General features: G+C 47.9%; 1 protein-coding gene across 1 annotated transcript in view; it reads left to right on the forward strand.

Annotated features, from left to right (window-relative positions):
- The window catches only part of wdr97 (WD repeat domain 97), a 178941-nt gene extending 164675 nt beyond the window's left edge, over positions 1-14266 (forward strand). The window contains exons 20-24 of the mRNA XM_059641159.1: positions 4848-5016; positions 7997-8101; positions 9130-9359; positions 13106-13161; positions 13992-14266. Of these exons, the coding sequence (XP_059497142.1) occupies positions 4848-5016; positions 7997-8101; positions 9130-9359; positions 13106-13161; positions 13992-14194 (763 nt within the window). The 3' untranslated portion in view covers positions 14195-14266. The remainder of the gene's footprint in view (positions 1-4847; positions 5017-7996; positions 8102-9129; positions 9360-13105; positions 13162-13991) is intronic.
- The last annotated feature ends 2966 nt before the right edge of the window (positions 14267-17232 follow it).

Raw genomic sequence — 17232 nt, forward strand, 5'->3', positions numbered from 1 at the left:
ACCTGTTCTTCCTCTCACCCATCCCTTCCTCCCACCCCAAGCCGCACCCCCAACTACCTACTAACCTCATCCCACCTCGTTGACCTGTCCGTCTTCCCTGGACTGACCTATCCCCTGCCTACCTCCCCACCTGTACTCTCTCCACCTGTCTTCTTTTCTCTCCATCTTCGGTCCGCCTCCCCCTCTCTCCCTATTTATTCCAGAACCCTCACCCCATCCCCCTCTCTGATGAAGGGTCTAGGCCTGAAACGTCAGCTTTTGTGCTCCTGAGATGCTGCTGGGCCTGCTGTGTTCATCCAGCTCCACACTGTGTTACCCTTATCCCCGGTCACTGCTTCCTGCTCATGAGCCAATTCTTTAACCACATAAATATACTACCCCAATACCGTGGTATTATTGCTAGATTATTAATTCAGAGACCCAACCAATGTTCTGGGGACCTGGGTTCGAATCCCACCAGGGCAGATGGTGGAATTTGAATTCAATAATTGGAAAAAGTCTAAAATTAAGAATCTACTGACCACCATGAAATCATTGCGGATTGTTAGAAAAACCCATGTGGTTCACTAATGCCCTTCTGTGAAGGAAATTGCTGTCCTTACCTGGTCTGCCTTACATGTGATTCCAGCTCCACAGCAATGTGGCTGACTCTCATTTACCCTCTGAAATGGCCTGGCAAGCCATTCAGTTGTACCAATCGCCTCAAAGTCTCGAAGAAATGAAACTGGACGGATCACCTGGCATTGACCTGGGCGCTGGAAAAGACAACGGCAGAAACAGCCCTATTGACCCTGCAGAGTCCTCCTCACTAACAGCTGGGGGTTAGTGCCAACATCGGGAGAGCTGTCTCACAGACTAGTCACTCAACAGCCTGACACAGTCATACTCACAGAATCATACCTTACAGACAGTGTCCCAGAAATCACCATCCATATCCCTGGATATGTCCTGTCTCATCGGTAGGACAGACCCAGCAGAGGGGGCAGCACAGTGGGATACAGTCGGGAGGGAGTTACTCTGGGGGTCCTCAACATTGACTCTGGACCCCATGATGTCTCATGGCTTCAGGTTAAACATGGGCAAGGAAACCTCCTGCTGATTACCACGTACCGCCTTCCCTCAGCTGATGGTTCAGTATTCCTCCATGCTGAACAACACTTAGAGGAAGCACTGAGGATGGCAAGGGTACAAAATGTACTCTGGGTGGGGGATTTCAATGTCCACCACCAAGAGTGGCTCAGCAGCATTACTACTGATAGAGCTGGTCGGGTCCTAAAGGACATCGCTGCTCGACTGGGTCTGCTACAGGTGGTGAGGGAACCAACAAGAGAGAAACACATACCCGACATAATCCCCACCAATCTGCCAGCTGCAGATGTATCCGTCCATGACAGTATCGATCAGAGTGACCATCGCCCAGTCCTTGTGGAGACAAAGTCCCACCTTCACATTGAGAACAACCTCCATCGTGTTGTGTAACACTATCCCCGTGCTCAATGGGACAGACTTCACACAGATCTAGCAACTCAAGACTGGGCATCCATGAGGCGCTGTGGGCCATCAACAGCAGCAGAGTTGTACTCCAGCACCATCTGTAACCTCATGGCTTGGTATATTCCCCACTCAACTATTACCATCAAGCCAGGGGATGAACCCTGGTTCAGTGGAGAGTGCAGGAGGGCAGGCCAGGAGCAGCACCAGGGATACCTGAAGATGAGCTACCAGCCTGGTGAAGCCACCAAACAGGATTACTTGCACACCAAACAATGTAAGCAGCGAGTGACAGACAGAGTTAAGTGACCCCACAACGAATGGATCAGATCTAAGCTCTGCAGTCCTGCCACATCCAGCTGTGAACGATGGTGGGCAATTCAACAACTCACTGGAGGAGGAGATTCCACAAATATCCCCATCCTCAATGATGGAAGAGACCAGCTCTTCAGGGCAAAAGATAAGGCTGAAGCATTCACAGCAATCTTCAGCCAGAACTGCCGAGTGGATGATCCATCTCTCCCTCCTCCCGTGGTCCCCAGCATCACAGATACCAGTCTTCAGCCAATTTGATTCATTTTACACGATATTGAGAAATGGTTGGAGACACTGGATACTGCAAAGGCTACGGCCCTGACAACATTCTGCAATAGTACTGAAGGCTTGTGCTCCAGAACTTGCCGTTCCCCGAGCCAAGCTGTTCGAGTACAGTTACAACACTGGCATCTACCCGACAATGTGGAAAATTGCCCAGGTATGTCCTGTACATAAAAAGCAGGACAAATCCATCCCGGCCAATTACCGCCCCATCAGTTTCCTCTCGACCATCAGTAAAGTGATGGAAGGTGTCAGTGACAGGGCTGTCAAGCAGCTCCTGCTCAGCAATAACCTGCTCAGAGACGCCCAGTTTGGGTTCCGCCAGGGCCACCCAGCTCCTGACCTCATCACAGCCTCCGTTCAAACATGGACAAAAGAGCTGAATTCCAGAGGGTGAGGTGAGAGTGACAGCCCTTGATATCAAGGCTGCATTCGACCAAGTGGCATCAAGGAGCCCGAGCGAAACTGGAATCGATGGGTATCAGGGGCAAACCGTCTGGTGGTTGGAGTCAGACCTGACACAGAGGAAGATGGCTGTGGTTATTGGAGATCAATCATCTCAGCTCCAGGACATCTCTTCAGGAGTTCCTCAGGGTAGTGGCCTGGGTCCAAACATCTTCAGCTGCTTCATCAATAACATTCCCTCCATCATAAGGTCAGAATTGGGGACGATTACACAATGTTCAGCACCATTCGTGGCTCCTCAGATACTGAAGCAGTCCATGATCAAATGTAATATGATCTGGATAATATCCAGGCTTGGGGCTGATAAGGGACAAGTAACATTCGTGCCACACAAATACCAGGCAATGACCATCTCTAATAAGAGACAATCTAACAACCACCCCTTGTCATTCAATGGTGTTACCATCACTGAATCCCCCACTATCAATATCCTGGGTATTAACATTGAGCAGAAACTAAACTGGACTCACCACATAAACAGTGGTTACAACAGCAGGCCAGAAGCTGGGAATCCAGCAGCGAGTAACTCACCTCCTGATCCCCAAAGCCTGTCCCACCATCTACAAGGCACAAGGCAGGAGTGTGATGGAATACTCCCCACTTGCCTGGATGGGGGCAGCCCCAAAAACACTCAAGAAGCCCGACACCATCCAGGACAAAGCAGCTGCTTGATTGGCACCACATCCACAAACATCCCACTCCCTCCACCATCGACACTCAGTAGCAGCAATAGGTACTATCTACAAGATGCACAGCAGAAATTCACCAAAGACCCTCAGGCAGCACCTTCCAAACCCACGACCACTTCCATCCAGAAGGACAAGGGCAGCAGATACATGGGAACACCACCCCCTGCAAGCTCCCCTCCAAACCCCTCACCATCCTGACTTGGAAATATATCACCGTTCCTTCAGTGTCACTGGGTCAAAATCCTGGAACTCCCTCCCTCAGGGCATTGTGAGTCAATCCACAGCGAGTAGACTGCAGCAGCTCAAGAAGGCAGTTCACCCCCACCTTCTTAAGGAGCAACTAGGAATGGGCAGTAAATGCTGGGCCCAGCCAGTGACACTCACATCCCACAAATGAATAGAAAAAGAGCTCCACTAGCACCCTTGTCAATCAGATAGTCATCATCCTCATTTTGAACAATCTCCCTTTCAACACTACTCACTCTCACCAAATAAAAGGTGTACCCACATGAGCCCCAGCCTTGTTCCAGCACCCCATCCCACAACCTGTCACCTCTTGTTCTAATATCTTGATGAGTATATTCTCACCACCTCCTGTTCCCATCTAGAAGTGAAATTATTGGCAATGTTCCCAATTTTCACCCTTCACTCGCCTTCACCTGGTCCATCTCAATACTCCCCTTGCCTTGCTCAACGTCTCTGTTTCCATTTCATTATAAACCCACCAACTTCCACAGGCATCATTGTCTATCCATCCTTATTGGTTGCTTCCTCCACAGGTTCCATTCCATTTTCCCAAACTCTCCTGATGATGTGACTTTCCACTGGGCTGCTCTCAATCAAGCATTCCCTTCCGTTTGCAATGATGAGCCCCTGAGCTCTATCTACCCCAGTCCCTGTTCTTCCACTCCTCACCCCTTCCTGAACAGATCCCCCCGCCCCGCCATCACTATCCACACCGTACACAACAAATTATCCTCCTTCAGCATTTCCACAAACTTCCAAAAACAAGCATTTCCATCTGAAGCATCTGATCCCTCAGGCAATCTCAATTTATGGAATGCATTTGCGGAGAGGGTATTGAAGTCGCCCTCATTAGGGGCATTTAAGCATCTATTAGATAGGCATATGGATGATAATATAAGGTAGGGGTGGAGGTCAGATAGACCTTAGGGTTAGGCTAAAAGTTTGGCACAACATTGTGGACCAAAGGGCCTGTACCGTGTTGTACTGTTCTATGCTCTAATCTCCTCAACCAAGCCCCTTTACCTCACACCCTCCTGCCACATTGCTGTGGGTCTGGAGTCACATGTATATCAGGCCAGGTAAGGATGGCAGTTTCCTTCCCTGAAGGACATTAATGGACCAGATGGGTTTTTATAACGATTGACGAGAGCTACCAGAATGAAGACTAGCTTTCATTCCCACACTTCATTAAATAAATCTTAACATGGTGAGATTTGAACCTGTCCTCCCACCCTGAGCATTAGCCTGGGCCTCTGGGTTAATTAGTCCAGACACATGTCCATGACCCAATGTTGAGTTTATAGAAGGGCTAGGGTCACCAGTCACTGTTCTCTCGCCCTCCCTTGTTTTCTTTCCCAGGAATAACATTATGCTTCTCCTTGTTGACATCGGACTGCTTGATCCTCACAATTTCTTTGAGACGGAGATGAATTCATGGATTGCCTTTGATGAGGCTGTTACCTCAAACAAACAAAACCTCCAGCATTTAAGCAGTGCCTGGCTGAAGAAATGGACTCGGAAGTTCAAGGTAACAGGTTGGGGAGGCTGTTAATTATCAATTGGTTGACAGTAGGTCATTGATTAGGTCATTGATTCAGTCATTGATTTGGTCATTGATTCAGTCATTGATTTAGTCATTGATTTGGTCATTGATTTGGCAGTTGATTTGGTCATTGATTTGGCAGTTGATTGTTACATTATTGTGAGACAGGCTTGACTGAGTTATGGGAAGTGTGCCATTTCTGAAATGTATTTACCAGGAGTAGGCCATTCAGTCCTTTGAGCCAACTCTGCCAGTCAATATGATCACAGCTGATCTGGAGCCCCACTACTATCTACAGGATAGGAGTCCACAGACTGAGGAAAGAGAGGAGGTCTACTCTTGTCTCAGTTTAAAAATAATAGCTCCTCCTTTTAAGACATTTCCCAAATTTTAGATTCCCTTATTCCATCCAGTCTCCTCAAGATCTTATGTTTTAACTAAATTGTGTCTCCTTCTAAACTCCATGGGATTCCTGCCCAACCTTCACTTTCCCAGGGACTGAGTCATTGACTTTACTCAAGGCTGCGTTAAATAGTGTTTCAAAAGACAAGGGAGTCGAAGGTTTAGGAGGGGATCAGATTTGGTGAAGAGGCAGAATGCCTTCCTCCTGCTCCTCAGTCCCGTGTTCTTGGTCTCCCTTGTATCCTCTTGTGTGATCACATGAGTGACCTGCACTGTATACAGTGCTTTAACTGTGGTCCGACTAGTATTTTGTTCAGTCCTGACAGAGTTCTGGGAGAGTAAGCTCAAGGAGCAGAATGGCCTACTCCCATTTTGTACATAGAACGTAGAACAGTGCAGCACAGTACAGGCCCTTCGGCCCACTTTTACCCTAATCCTAAGATCTATTTAACCTCCACCCCTACCAGAGAGTTGTGAGCGCATGGAATAGTTTGCCAGTGGTAGTCGTGGAAGTGGAGTCATTAGTGACATTTAAGTGACTGGACATGCACATGGACAGCAGTGAATTGAGGGCAATGTAGGTTAGGTTATTTTATTTTTGGATTAGGATTATTCCACGGCACAACATCATGGGCTGAAGGGCCTGTACTGTGCTGTACTTTTCTATGTTCTATGTTCTACGTTATACTATCAGCCATATGCCTTTTAATAGCCGCTTAAATGCCCCTAATGAGGCCGACTCCACGACCCTCTCCGGCAATGCATTCCACACCCCGACCACTCTCTGAGTAAAGAACCTACCCCTGACATCTCCCTGATATCTACCTCCACTCACTTTAAAACCTCATCCCCTCGTAATAGCCACCTCCACCCTAGGAAAAGGTCTCTGGCTGTCCACTCTATCGAGACCTCTGATCATTTTGAACACCTCTGTCAAGTCACCTCTCATCCTTTGTCATTCTAAAGAGAAAAGCCCTAGCTCTCTCAACCTTTCCTAATAAGACCTTCCCTCCATTTCAGGCAACATCCTGGTAATTCTGCCCTGCACCTTTTCCAACACTTCCACATCTTTCCTGTTATGTGCAGCCCCCTGCTCTTACAGTCTAGGCCTGTGTTAATAAAAGAATGTAGTTGATAAACCACTTTATTATACTCTCCTGCTACCTTCAGGGATTTGTAGACATTAACCTCAAGGTCCCTCACATCCTCTACACTTCTCCATCTCCTCCCATTCACTCTATAATGCTTTGTCTCATTTGACCTAGCCAAATACATCAACCCTCACTTCTCAGGGTTGAATTTAATTTGCCACTTGCCTTCAGCGTGAGCAGTAAACAGCTACCCCTGTATCCCAGTCCACTTTTCACTTTCACTCCATTAACCTCTCAATAATTGACCTAAACACACATTGACTTGATTTGTTGGACTTAGTCGGTGTTTCGACACATGATGCAGACAGAACAATCATTTATATCAGAATCCCGGAAACTGTCTCCCTGTTTGTGGCTATACCCTGAAGTTTCACTGAAGGTTGGTTGACCAGGAGACCTCTCACTGCCTGCCATCATCACCCTGTCTGTCCACACGATAAACAAACCTTCACCAAGCCCTGGGATATTGGAGCTTTTAGCTCAGAGACAGGTTCACTGTCTGCTGCGCCACAAAACTTGCTGTTACCCTAACCCCCCTCTCGTAGTCACCAGATTAAGAGCATTTTGTTCAAACTTACTGAAACCAGCCAGCTCTGGTTTCCTGAAATTCATCCACATTGACTGACAGTAATCGATCTGTGTCTTTCTACACAATGGCTCGACTTGACCCTTAGAATGTCTTCAGATAACTTGACCGTCACTCTGGTCAGTTGGACCAGCCTGAAATTATCCAGGCTCTTCCTTCCCCATAGTTTAAGGCCATTTACCTGAGGAAAGATAGACCAGCACTGAAGGCAGTTCAAAGAAGGTTCACTTGGCTGATCAAGTGTAGGGAAACATTGAGTAGGTTGTATTCTGAGGAAGGGTCACCAGACCTGAAACGTTAACTCTGATTTCTCTTCACGGACGCTCCCAGATCAGCTGAGCTTTTCCAGCAATTTCTGTTTTAGTTTTTGAATAGGCTGAGCCTGTCTGTACTCACAGGAGTTTAAAAGAATGAGACTTTATTGACACACGGGATTCTCAGGGCCCTTCACAGGGTAGATATGGAGAGCCCGCTTCCCCTTGTTGGGAGAGTCTAGGGCCAGAGGGCATCACCTCAGAGTAAGGATTACCCATTTAACACAGAGATGAGGAGGAATCTTATCTGAAAGGGAGTGAATCTGTGGAATTCTTTATCACGGAAGGCTGTTAAGGCTGTAAGCATCTTTAAGTATATTCAAGGCTGAGAGATGGAGTTGAAATCAGGAAGGGAAGCGAGGGTTCTGGGTAAAAGGCAGCAAAATGGAGTTGAGGATGACCAGATCAGCCATGGTCTCATTGAGTGGCAGAGCAGACACGACATGCTGAATGCTCCTACTGTCTTAAAATGCTGAATGACGTGGTTATTAATCTTCTCCTTCCTTCCTCAGGAGCATGTTCAAACAGCCTTGAAGTCACTGAAGAAGGGGAAGACATTGAGAGGGACTATACCAGCTCCACGAAATCCGCCCCCCTCTGAGATCCCTGCAGCTTTGGTTAGTATGGGGAACAGAGCAGGCTGTGTCTTGGACTCAATAACCCCTGGGGTTTGGCAGTCAAGTGGTCAGTTTTAACCCCCACTCAACCCCCCCAATCCTGTAGAGATTGGGATTGGGTCTAGGATCGGAGTAGGATGTTCAGATTAGGGTGAGGACATTGGGATTCAATGTTTTTGGGGATTGAGGATTGAAGCATTTGGTGGGGACTGGAGGAGTCCCAATATGGTTTTTGGGGCACATTACAGGGTTCATTTGGTGACTGTGGAATTGAGGGATAGCTACTTTGGTTCATGTGATGGTAAGGATTGGGGTTCATATGGAGATCACAGAACTGAGACAGGTTTTGGGGGTGGGGTTATGCAGGGTCTGAGAGCTGGTGAGTACGGCTTTGCAGGTTAGATGCTGGACTTGGGGTGCAGATGGGAATTAATAGCTGGGTTTGGGGTTCAGATGGGGATTTGTTGTTGGCTTTGGGGTTTAACTGCTGTGTTTGGGGTCCAGATGGGGATTAATGGCTGGGTTTGGGGTTCAGATGGGGAATAGCAGCTGGGTTTGGGTTTAGATGAGGATTTGAAACTGGGTTTGGGGCTCAGATGGGCATTTGTTGTTGGGTTTGGGGTTCAGATGGGGTTTAACTTGTGTTTGGGGTCCAGATGGGAATTAGTGGCTGGGTTTGGAGTTCAGATGCGGAATAGTGGTTGGATTTGGGGTTCAGATTGGGGTTGGTGGCTGGGTTCAGGTTCAGATGGGGTCTAACAGCTGGGATTTGGGTTCGGATGGGGTTTAATGGCTGGGATTGGGGTTCAGATAGGGATTAGCAGCTGGGTTTGGAGTTCATTTTGTCAGAGGTGCCCACTTCTCAGAAAAGAACTAAAACAAAGTTGGAGTTGGGAAGAGGACAATGTGGCTCAGACCCTGTACTATAGCTGCTGCTGGAGTTGAGGGAAGTATTTTTGGAAAGGATTGACGGTAGAAAGAAAAATATTCTTTATTAACTGTTTTTGAAACAATCTTCCCAATGATAGTTAAAGAAAGTGGATCCCGATCAAACAACCATGATAAGGATCCCAGAGGGTGTCCAGCCGGGATCACTGGAACAGCTTCACCCCATCGAGGCAGTAAATTATTTCTGTGAACTCCAACTCCAGCAGAAACTCAAGGCGATGACGGCAACTGAAAATGAGAAAGCTGCAAAATCCCAGAGAGACAGGGAGATGATGAAGAACACTGTGCTCTTCCTGCCAAAGATCCAGAGGTCAGTAAGTGAGGGGCTTGGGGTGGGGGGGAATGAGGGACAGTGTAACAATCCAGACTCAGTGGCTCTGAATCAGCGTAGGCCACAAGGACAGGCCCCGGGTGTGGCCCATGAGGGGAATAATCCCATAGATCGCAACAGGTCTGTGTCATGGAAATTCTGCTTTCTATATTTTTCTCTGGGATGTGGGTATTGCTGGTGGGGCTGTTAATGTCTATCCATAATTGCTCCTCGAACTGAGAGTCTTGCAAGGACCAATGCAGATGGCAGTTAACAGTCAAACACACTGGTGTGGGTCTGGGGGTGAGGATGGCAGATTTCCCTTTCTAAAGGATGGGTTTTTGCAACAGTCAATTATTTACTAATAGATTTGTAAGTTACACCAGCTGACAGAAATCTCAAAATTTCATTCATGAGACATGGTTGTCATTGGCTTGGCCAGTATTTATTGCCTGTCCCTAACTGTGGTGAGGTGTCTTTTTTACATACATAGAAAATTACAGCACAGTACAGGCCCTTTGGCCCTCGATGCTGTGCCGACCCGTCATACCGATCTCAAGCCCATCTAACCTACACTATTCCATGTACGTCCATATGCTTATCCAATGATGACTTAAATGTGCCTAAAGTTGGTGAATCTACTAACGTTGCAGGCAAAGCGTTCCATACCCTTACTACTCTCCGAGTAAAGAAACTACCTCTGACATCTGTCCTATATCTTTCACCCCTCAATTTAAAGCTATGTCCCCTCGTGCTCGCCATCACCATCCTAGGAAAAAGGCTCTCCCTATCCACCCTATCTAACCCTCTGATTATTTTATATGTTGCAATTAAGTCACCTCTCAACCTTCTTCTCTCTAATGAAAACAGCCTCAAGTCCCTCAGCCTTTCCTCGTAAGACCTTCCCTCCATACCAGGCAACATCCGAGTAAATCTCCTCTGCACCCTTTCCAAAGCTTCCACATCCTTCTTAATAATGCGGTGACCAGAACTGTACGCAATACTCCAAGTGCAGCCGCACCAGAGTTTTGTACAGCTTCACCATAACCTCTTGGTTCCGGAACTCGATCCCTCTATTAATAAAAGCTAAAACACTGTATGCCTTCTTAACAGCCCTGTCAACCTGGGTGGCAACTTTCAAGGATCTGTGTACATGGACACCAAGATCTCTCTGCTCATCTACACTACCAAGAATCTTACCATTAGCCCTGTACTTTGCCTTCTGGTTACTCCTACCAAAGTGCATCACTTCACACTTGTCTGCATTAAACTCCATTTGCCACCTCTCAGCCCAGCTCTGCAACTTATCTATGTCTCTCTGCAACCTACAGCATCCTTCGTCACTATCCACAACTCCACCGACCTTAGTGTCGTCTGCAAATTTACTAACCCATCCTTCTACACCCTCATCCAGGTCATTTATAAAAATGACAAACAGCAGCGGACCCAACACTGACACTTGCGGTACACCACTAGTAACTGGTCTCCAGGATGAACATTTCCCATCAACTACCACCCTCTGTCTTCTTTCAGCAAGCCAATTTCTGATCCAAACTGCTATATCTCCCACAATCCCATTCCTCCGCATTTTGTACAATAGCCTATTGTGGGGAACCTTATCGAATGCCTTGCTGAAATCCATATACACCACATCAACCGGTTTACTCTCATCTACCTGTTTGGTCACCTCTCAAAGAACTCAATAAGGTTTGTGAGGCACGACCTTCCCTTCACAAAACTGTGCTAACGATCCCTAATCAATTTATTCTTTTCTAGATGATTATAAATCCTATCCCTTATAACCTTTTCAAACACTTTACCAACAACTGAGGTAAGGCTCACTGGTCTATAATTACCAGGGTTGTCTCTACTCCCCTTCTTGAACAGGGGAACCACATTTGCTATCCTCCAGTCATCTGGCACTATTCCTGTAGACAATGATGAGTTAAAGATCAATGCCAAAGGCTCGGTAATCTCCTCCCTGGATTCCCAAAGGATCCTAGGATAAATCCCATCCGGCCCAGGGGACTTATCTATCTTCACCCTCTGAAGGATTTCTAATACCTCTTCCTTGTGTCTTCTTGAACTGTTGCAGTCCATGTGCTGTTAGCCTCTGGGTCTTTGGTCACTCTGTACCCACGTGCCCAGTGTTAACTTGGTTTCTCAGCCCAGTGGTACTAGCGCTCTTCTAACTTACATTAGAAACATGGAGGTTGAGGGGCGACCTGATTGAGGTCTACAAAATCATGAGGGGTATAGACAGGGTGGATAGCAAGAAGCTTTTTCCCCCAGAGTGTGGGACTCAATTACTAGGGGGTCATGAGTTCAAGGTGAGAGGGAAGATAAGTGTGGAAAGCTCTTTATGCAGAGGGTGGTGGGTGCCTGGAACGCGTTGCCAGTGGGGGTGGTAGAGTCGGGCACGATAGCATCATTTAAGATGTATCTAGACAGATACATGAACGGGCAGGAAGCAGAGGGATACAGATCCTTGGAAAATAGGCGACAGGTTTAGATAGAGGATCTGGATCGGCGCAGGCTTGGAGGGCCAAAGGGCCTGTCCCTGTGCTGTAATTTTCTTTGTTCTTTTATTTCAACATTCCTAGCTACACCAAGACCAATCCTCTGACAGGGCGCTGATGTCCAGCAGTAAAATCAATTCATTCCAGAGCAGTGAGCATCACTGGGTAGACCAACATTCCTCACCCAAATTACCAGAAAAAAAATTATCCAATTGCAAATTCAAATCTGACGAACAGCACTGTGTCACAGCTTGTACGAGTGTGGGCTAGTTGGGTACAGTCAGTACTTTGGTCATTGTGAACCGCCAAAGAGATACGCTGTTCGATTATAATATTGCAGCACTCTCTGGGCGCTGACCCTCCGACAGTGCCCGCTCCCTCAGCACTGACCCTCCGACAGTGCCCGCTCCCTCAGCACTGACCCTCCGACAGTGCCCGCTCCCTCAGCACTGACCCTCCGACAGTGCCCGCTCCCTCAGCACTGACCCTCCGACAGTGCCCGCTCCCTCAGCACTGACCCTCCGACAGTGTGGCACTCACTCAGCACTGACCCTCCGACAGTGCCCACTCCCTCAAGCACTGACCCTCCGACAGTGCGGCGCTCCCTCAGCACTGACCCTCCGACAGTGCCCACTCCCTGAGCACTGACCCTCCAACAGTGCCCGCTCCCTCAGCACTGACCCTCCGACAGTGTGGCACTCACTCAGCACTGACCCTCCGACAGTGCCCACTCCCTCAAGCACTGACCCTCCGACAGTGCGGCGCTCCCTCAGCACTGACCCTCCGACAGTGCCCACTCCCTGAGCACTGACCCTCCGACAGTGCGGCACTCACTCAGCACTGACCCTCCGACAGTGTGGTGCTCCCTCAGCAGTGACCCTCCGACAGTGCCCGCTCCTTCAGCAGTGACCCTCCGACAGTGCGGCGCTCCCTCAGCGCTGACCCTCCGACAGTGCCCGCTCCCTCAGCACTGACCCTCCAACAGTTCCCCCTCCTCAGCACTGACCCTCCGACAGTCCCCATTCCCTCAGCACTGACCCTCTGACAGTGCCCGCTCCCTCAGTGTGAAAGACTGCGCTCTATTGTTTGAAGATGTCAATAAAGCTGCTCCTACTATCTGCCTCATTCTTGCTGAGGGTTCGTGGATTTACCGATAAGACTGATCGGAGCCAGGCGTTAGCCTCTGTCTGACTCTCCACTAAACCTGTGGTTTGTCCTCATTTGTAGGGAACGAGCTCTATTGAGACTTGGGGAGACCACTGTGACTGGAAAGCAACTTGAAAGTAAGTGATGATTGGTACAGTTGATAGCTGACAGCAAATCATTAATGATGGAAAATGGGAATTGACGGACAGAGATCACCAAACTGTTACTGGATGGCAAAACAGAGGAAACTCTTTGTTAGATGTGACCATTCAGTCCTCTCCTGTACTTTGTCCATAATAACCATTGTATCATTAACCACCTCTCTCAGGTAGATGTGGACATACAGGTGGGGAGCTGCCCCAGTTTGAATACAGGGAGAAGCATTACTGCAGCATTTAGTAGTACATTCAGGTGATATTCTTCATTTCACTTGGTCACAGAACCAGTGAGCCCCATCTGCTGGTGCTGGCTCTATCCAGTTAGCTGCCACACTTTGGCCGCTACTTTAAAACTGAGGAATAATTATTCTGAGAATGGGTGTTGAACTCAAACAGTCCTTGTTGTTCCTGTTTGAGATGAACACGCTCAAGGTCCTGCTTCCTCCAAGGGTCTCACAACCCATTTTCTCCCCAGGAAATACAACAGCAGCCCTGTATCTGAGTGTGGAGAAACCTCAGGTGGAGAACTCCGGCTATGTAGGGTTTAACCCTCCCTCAACTCCACTGGGATAAAAATTCCCTGTGGATCTGTCCACAGACAGAATCCCACTTTGAACTGGGGACATTCTCAGGAGAGCAATGATGCCCAGTCAGTGCATCCTTCCCTCCCAGGGAACGTGTACCAAGCAGCGTCTCTGGGAATTTCTCACTCACTGACAGTCTGCCAGTGAACACAGTTTCTGCCTTAGTGTCTAAGCTTCCTCTGCCTGCATCATGAGCTGAATTGTAATCTTCTGCTTTTCCCCCAGAGCTCCACCTACCGCCCATCATCTCGGGACCTCTGACTTTTGACATCGGCCGATTCATCAAACTCGCCGTGCCGAAGGTCAACCTCAACCCCTTCCCCTCTGCCATTGACAACTATCCCGTTCAGCACGTCCTCATCACTCTCCGGCACTCCCCACAGAAATACTTCATCCTGGAGCGTTCATATGTATCCAACTACAGCTGACAGCACCCCTCATCTCCCAGCCTGGCTGACAAAACACTGATAGCACTTTACAAACTGCTCCAAATTACTATCTCCAGGAATAAGGGAATTACACCAGAGTCTGAATACTCAATTTGTACTGTAATGGATGATTAAACACCCAGCTGGCTCACAATGTCTGGTCTGTATTCCAAGTGATAGCCTTCCCCACCCCAACACTACAGACCCCACCCGTGTCTTTGATGTGGGTGTTGGGCGGGGGGGGGGGGGTGCAGGGGCTCTTCCCAAGAGTGATGGAGGAGGATGGATACCAATCTTCAGGTAGAGCTCTTAGTTACTACCCAGTGACTTAATGCATGTGCGCCAGGCTTGGCAGTGATGCCCTCTGTAGTCAAACAGCACACCAAACACAGTGGTTAGGAGCTGTGACAGGGACTGGCTCACAGTCAAAGCCAGGAGGCAGGACGAGGGACAAAGGAACATTCACAGATGCAACCATCGACGCCAAGATTCCACATCAGAATGAAAACAAAAACCTTAAAATATGGGCCAGGGAGGAGAATAAAAGTCTGCTGCTCTCTGTCCAAACACTGTCGGTCAACTGGAATGTCAATACCATTATTTTTATTCATTCCCAAAACATTGGCCCAGCATTTATTGTCCATTTGCAGCTGCCTTCTTGAGCCGCTGCAGTCTATCCGCTGTAGGGTGACCCACATTGCCCTAAGGGAGGGAGTTCCACGATTCTGACCCAGTGACAGTGAAGGGACTGCGATATATTTCCAAGTCAGGATGGTGAGTGGCTTAGAGAGGAACTTGAAGGGGGTGGTGTTCCCATGTATCTGCTGCCCTTGTCCTTCTCGATGGAAGTGACCATGTGTAGATGAGATATGATCTGATCAAACTGTGAAACATGCTTGAGGGATAAAGTAAAGTAGCTTTTCTCACTACTCAGCCATAACTTTGAGAACCTTCCTTAGACTACACTTCCTGTGTTCAACTTGTCCCTTTACACCATCACCAGGATACAGCTGCACAGGAAAATGCGCAAACAGCTTTTACAAGAATGTCAACACAACAGAAAGGTTATAACCATCAAAAGACTGAACAGCCAGGAGCTCTCTTCTCTGCAAAAATGAGAAGGCTGAAGAACAAGAAGTGTTGCACTGGGTGGAGAGGGTCCAGAAACACGGAATCAGGGTTTAGCGTGTTCCTGTGAGGATGAAAGATAAGGATGACAGGATTCAGGATGCCTGGATGAAAAGAGATATTGAAAGTTTAGTCAAATAGCTTTCTGAAGAAGGGTCCCGACCCAAAACGTCAGCTTTCCTGCTCCTCTGATGCTGCCTGGCCTGCTGGGTGCATCCAGCTCTGCACCGTATTGTAAAGGAATAACGTGTAAGGTTTAGGAAACTAGAATCAGACAAGTTGAGTACCAAGAAAACAGGAAAGAACTCAAACAATAATTAGGAGGCCTAAAGCAGGTGAGTCAGATTAAGGAGAATCCCAAGGCATTTTAGAGGTATATTAGGAGCAAGAGGGTAACTGGGGATTGGGAAAGTCCACTCCAGGACAGAGGAGGGAATTTATGTGGAGCCAGAGGAAGTGGGTAGGGTCCTTAATGAGTGCCTCACATTGGTATTCATCCAGGAGAAGGACATGGATGGAGGCAAGATTAGGGAGGGCTGCAGTAATATTCTGGGCCATATTGATATTAAGGAGGAGGAAATGTTGGGTGTTTCGAAAAACAATCAGGTAGCTAAGATTTCCGAAGAAGGGTACTGACCTGAAAAGTCAGCTTTCCTGCTCCTCTGATGCTGCCTGGCCTGGTGTGTTCCTCCAGCTCCTCACTGTGTTATCTAAGGTACCTATGTTCCCAGGTCCCGATGGGATCTAACCCAGGATACTGAAGGACACAAGGATGGAGATTGCTACGGCCTTGACAGGGATCTTTGTATCCTGTTTTGCCACTGGTGAGGTCCCAGAAGATTGGAGAATACTCAATGTTGTTCCTTTGTTTAAGAAGGGCAACAGAAATAATCCAGGTAACTATATGCTGATGTGCCTTACATCAGTGGTAGGGAAATTATTGGAAAAGATTCTTAAGGACAGGAGTTACCCACATTTGGAAAAGAATGGACTTCTTAAGGACAGTCAGCATGGTGTTATGTGGGGGAGGTCTTGACTACCAAATTTCATTGAGTTTGACGAAATGATGAATGTGATTGATTAGTGTACGGCAGTGGATGTTGTCTACATGGACTTTACTAAAGTATTTGACCAGGTCCCTCAGGGTCGGTTGGTCCAGAAGATTGAATCACGTGGGATCCACAGTGAGTTGGTAAATTAGTTACAAAATTGGCTTGGTCACAGCAGACAGAGGGTAGTTGTGGAGAGATATTTTTCTGAGCAGGCATCTGTGACCAGTAGTGTCCCACTAGGATCTGTGCTGGGGCCCCTGTTATTTGTAATTGTTTTGGCTAAAGCATCGAAGGTTGAGGGGTGACCTGATAGAAGTGTATAAAATTAGGAGAGGCATGGATAGGGTAGACAGTTGGACTCTTTTTCTTAGGCTGGAAATGCCAAATACTAGGAACAAAAAGAACAAAGAAAATTACAGCACAGAAACAGGCCCTTCGGCCCTCCAAGCCTGCACCAATCCAGATCCTCTGTCTAAACCTGTCGCCTATTTTCCAAGGATCTGTATCCCTCTGCTCCCTGGCCATTCATGTATCTGTCTAGATACATCTTAAATGACGCTATCGTGCCCGCCTTTACCACCTCCACTGGCAACGCGTTCCAGGTATCCACCACCCTCTGCGTAAAGAACCTTCCACGCATATCTCCTCAAAATTTTCCCCACTCACCTTGAATTCCACTAGTAACTGAGTACCCCACTCTGGGGAAAAGCTTCTTGCTATCCACCCTGTCTATACCCCTCATGATTTTGTAGACCTCAATCAGGTCCCTCCTCAACCTCTGTCTTTCTAATGAGAATAATCCTAATCTACTCAACCTCTCTTCATAGCTAGCACTCTCCATACCAGGCAACATCGTGG

This window comes from Stegostoma tigrinum, chromosome 2 (assembly GCF_030684315.1).
Source record: "Stegostoma tigrinum isolate sSteTig4 chromosome 2, sSteTig4.hap1, whole genome shotgun sequence".
Classification (NCBI taxonomy): Eukaryota; Metazoa; Chordata; class Chondrichthyes; order Orectolobiformes; family Stegostomatidae; genus Stegostoma; species Stegostoma tigrinum.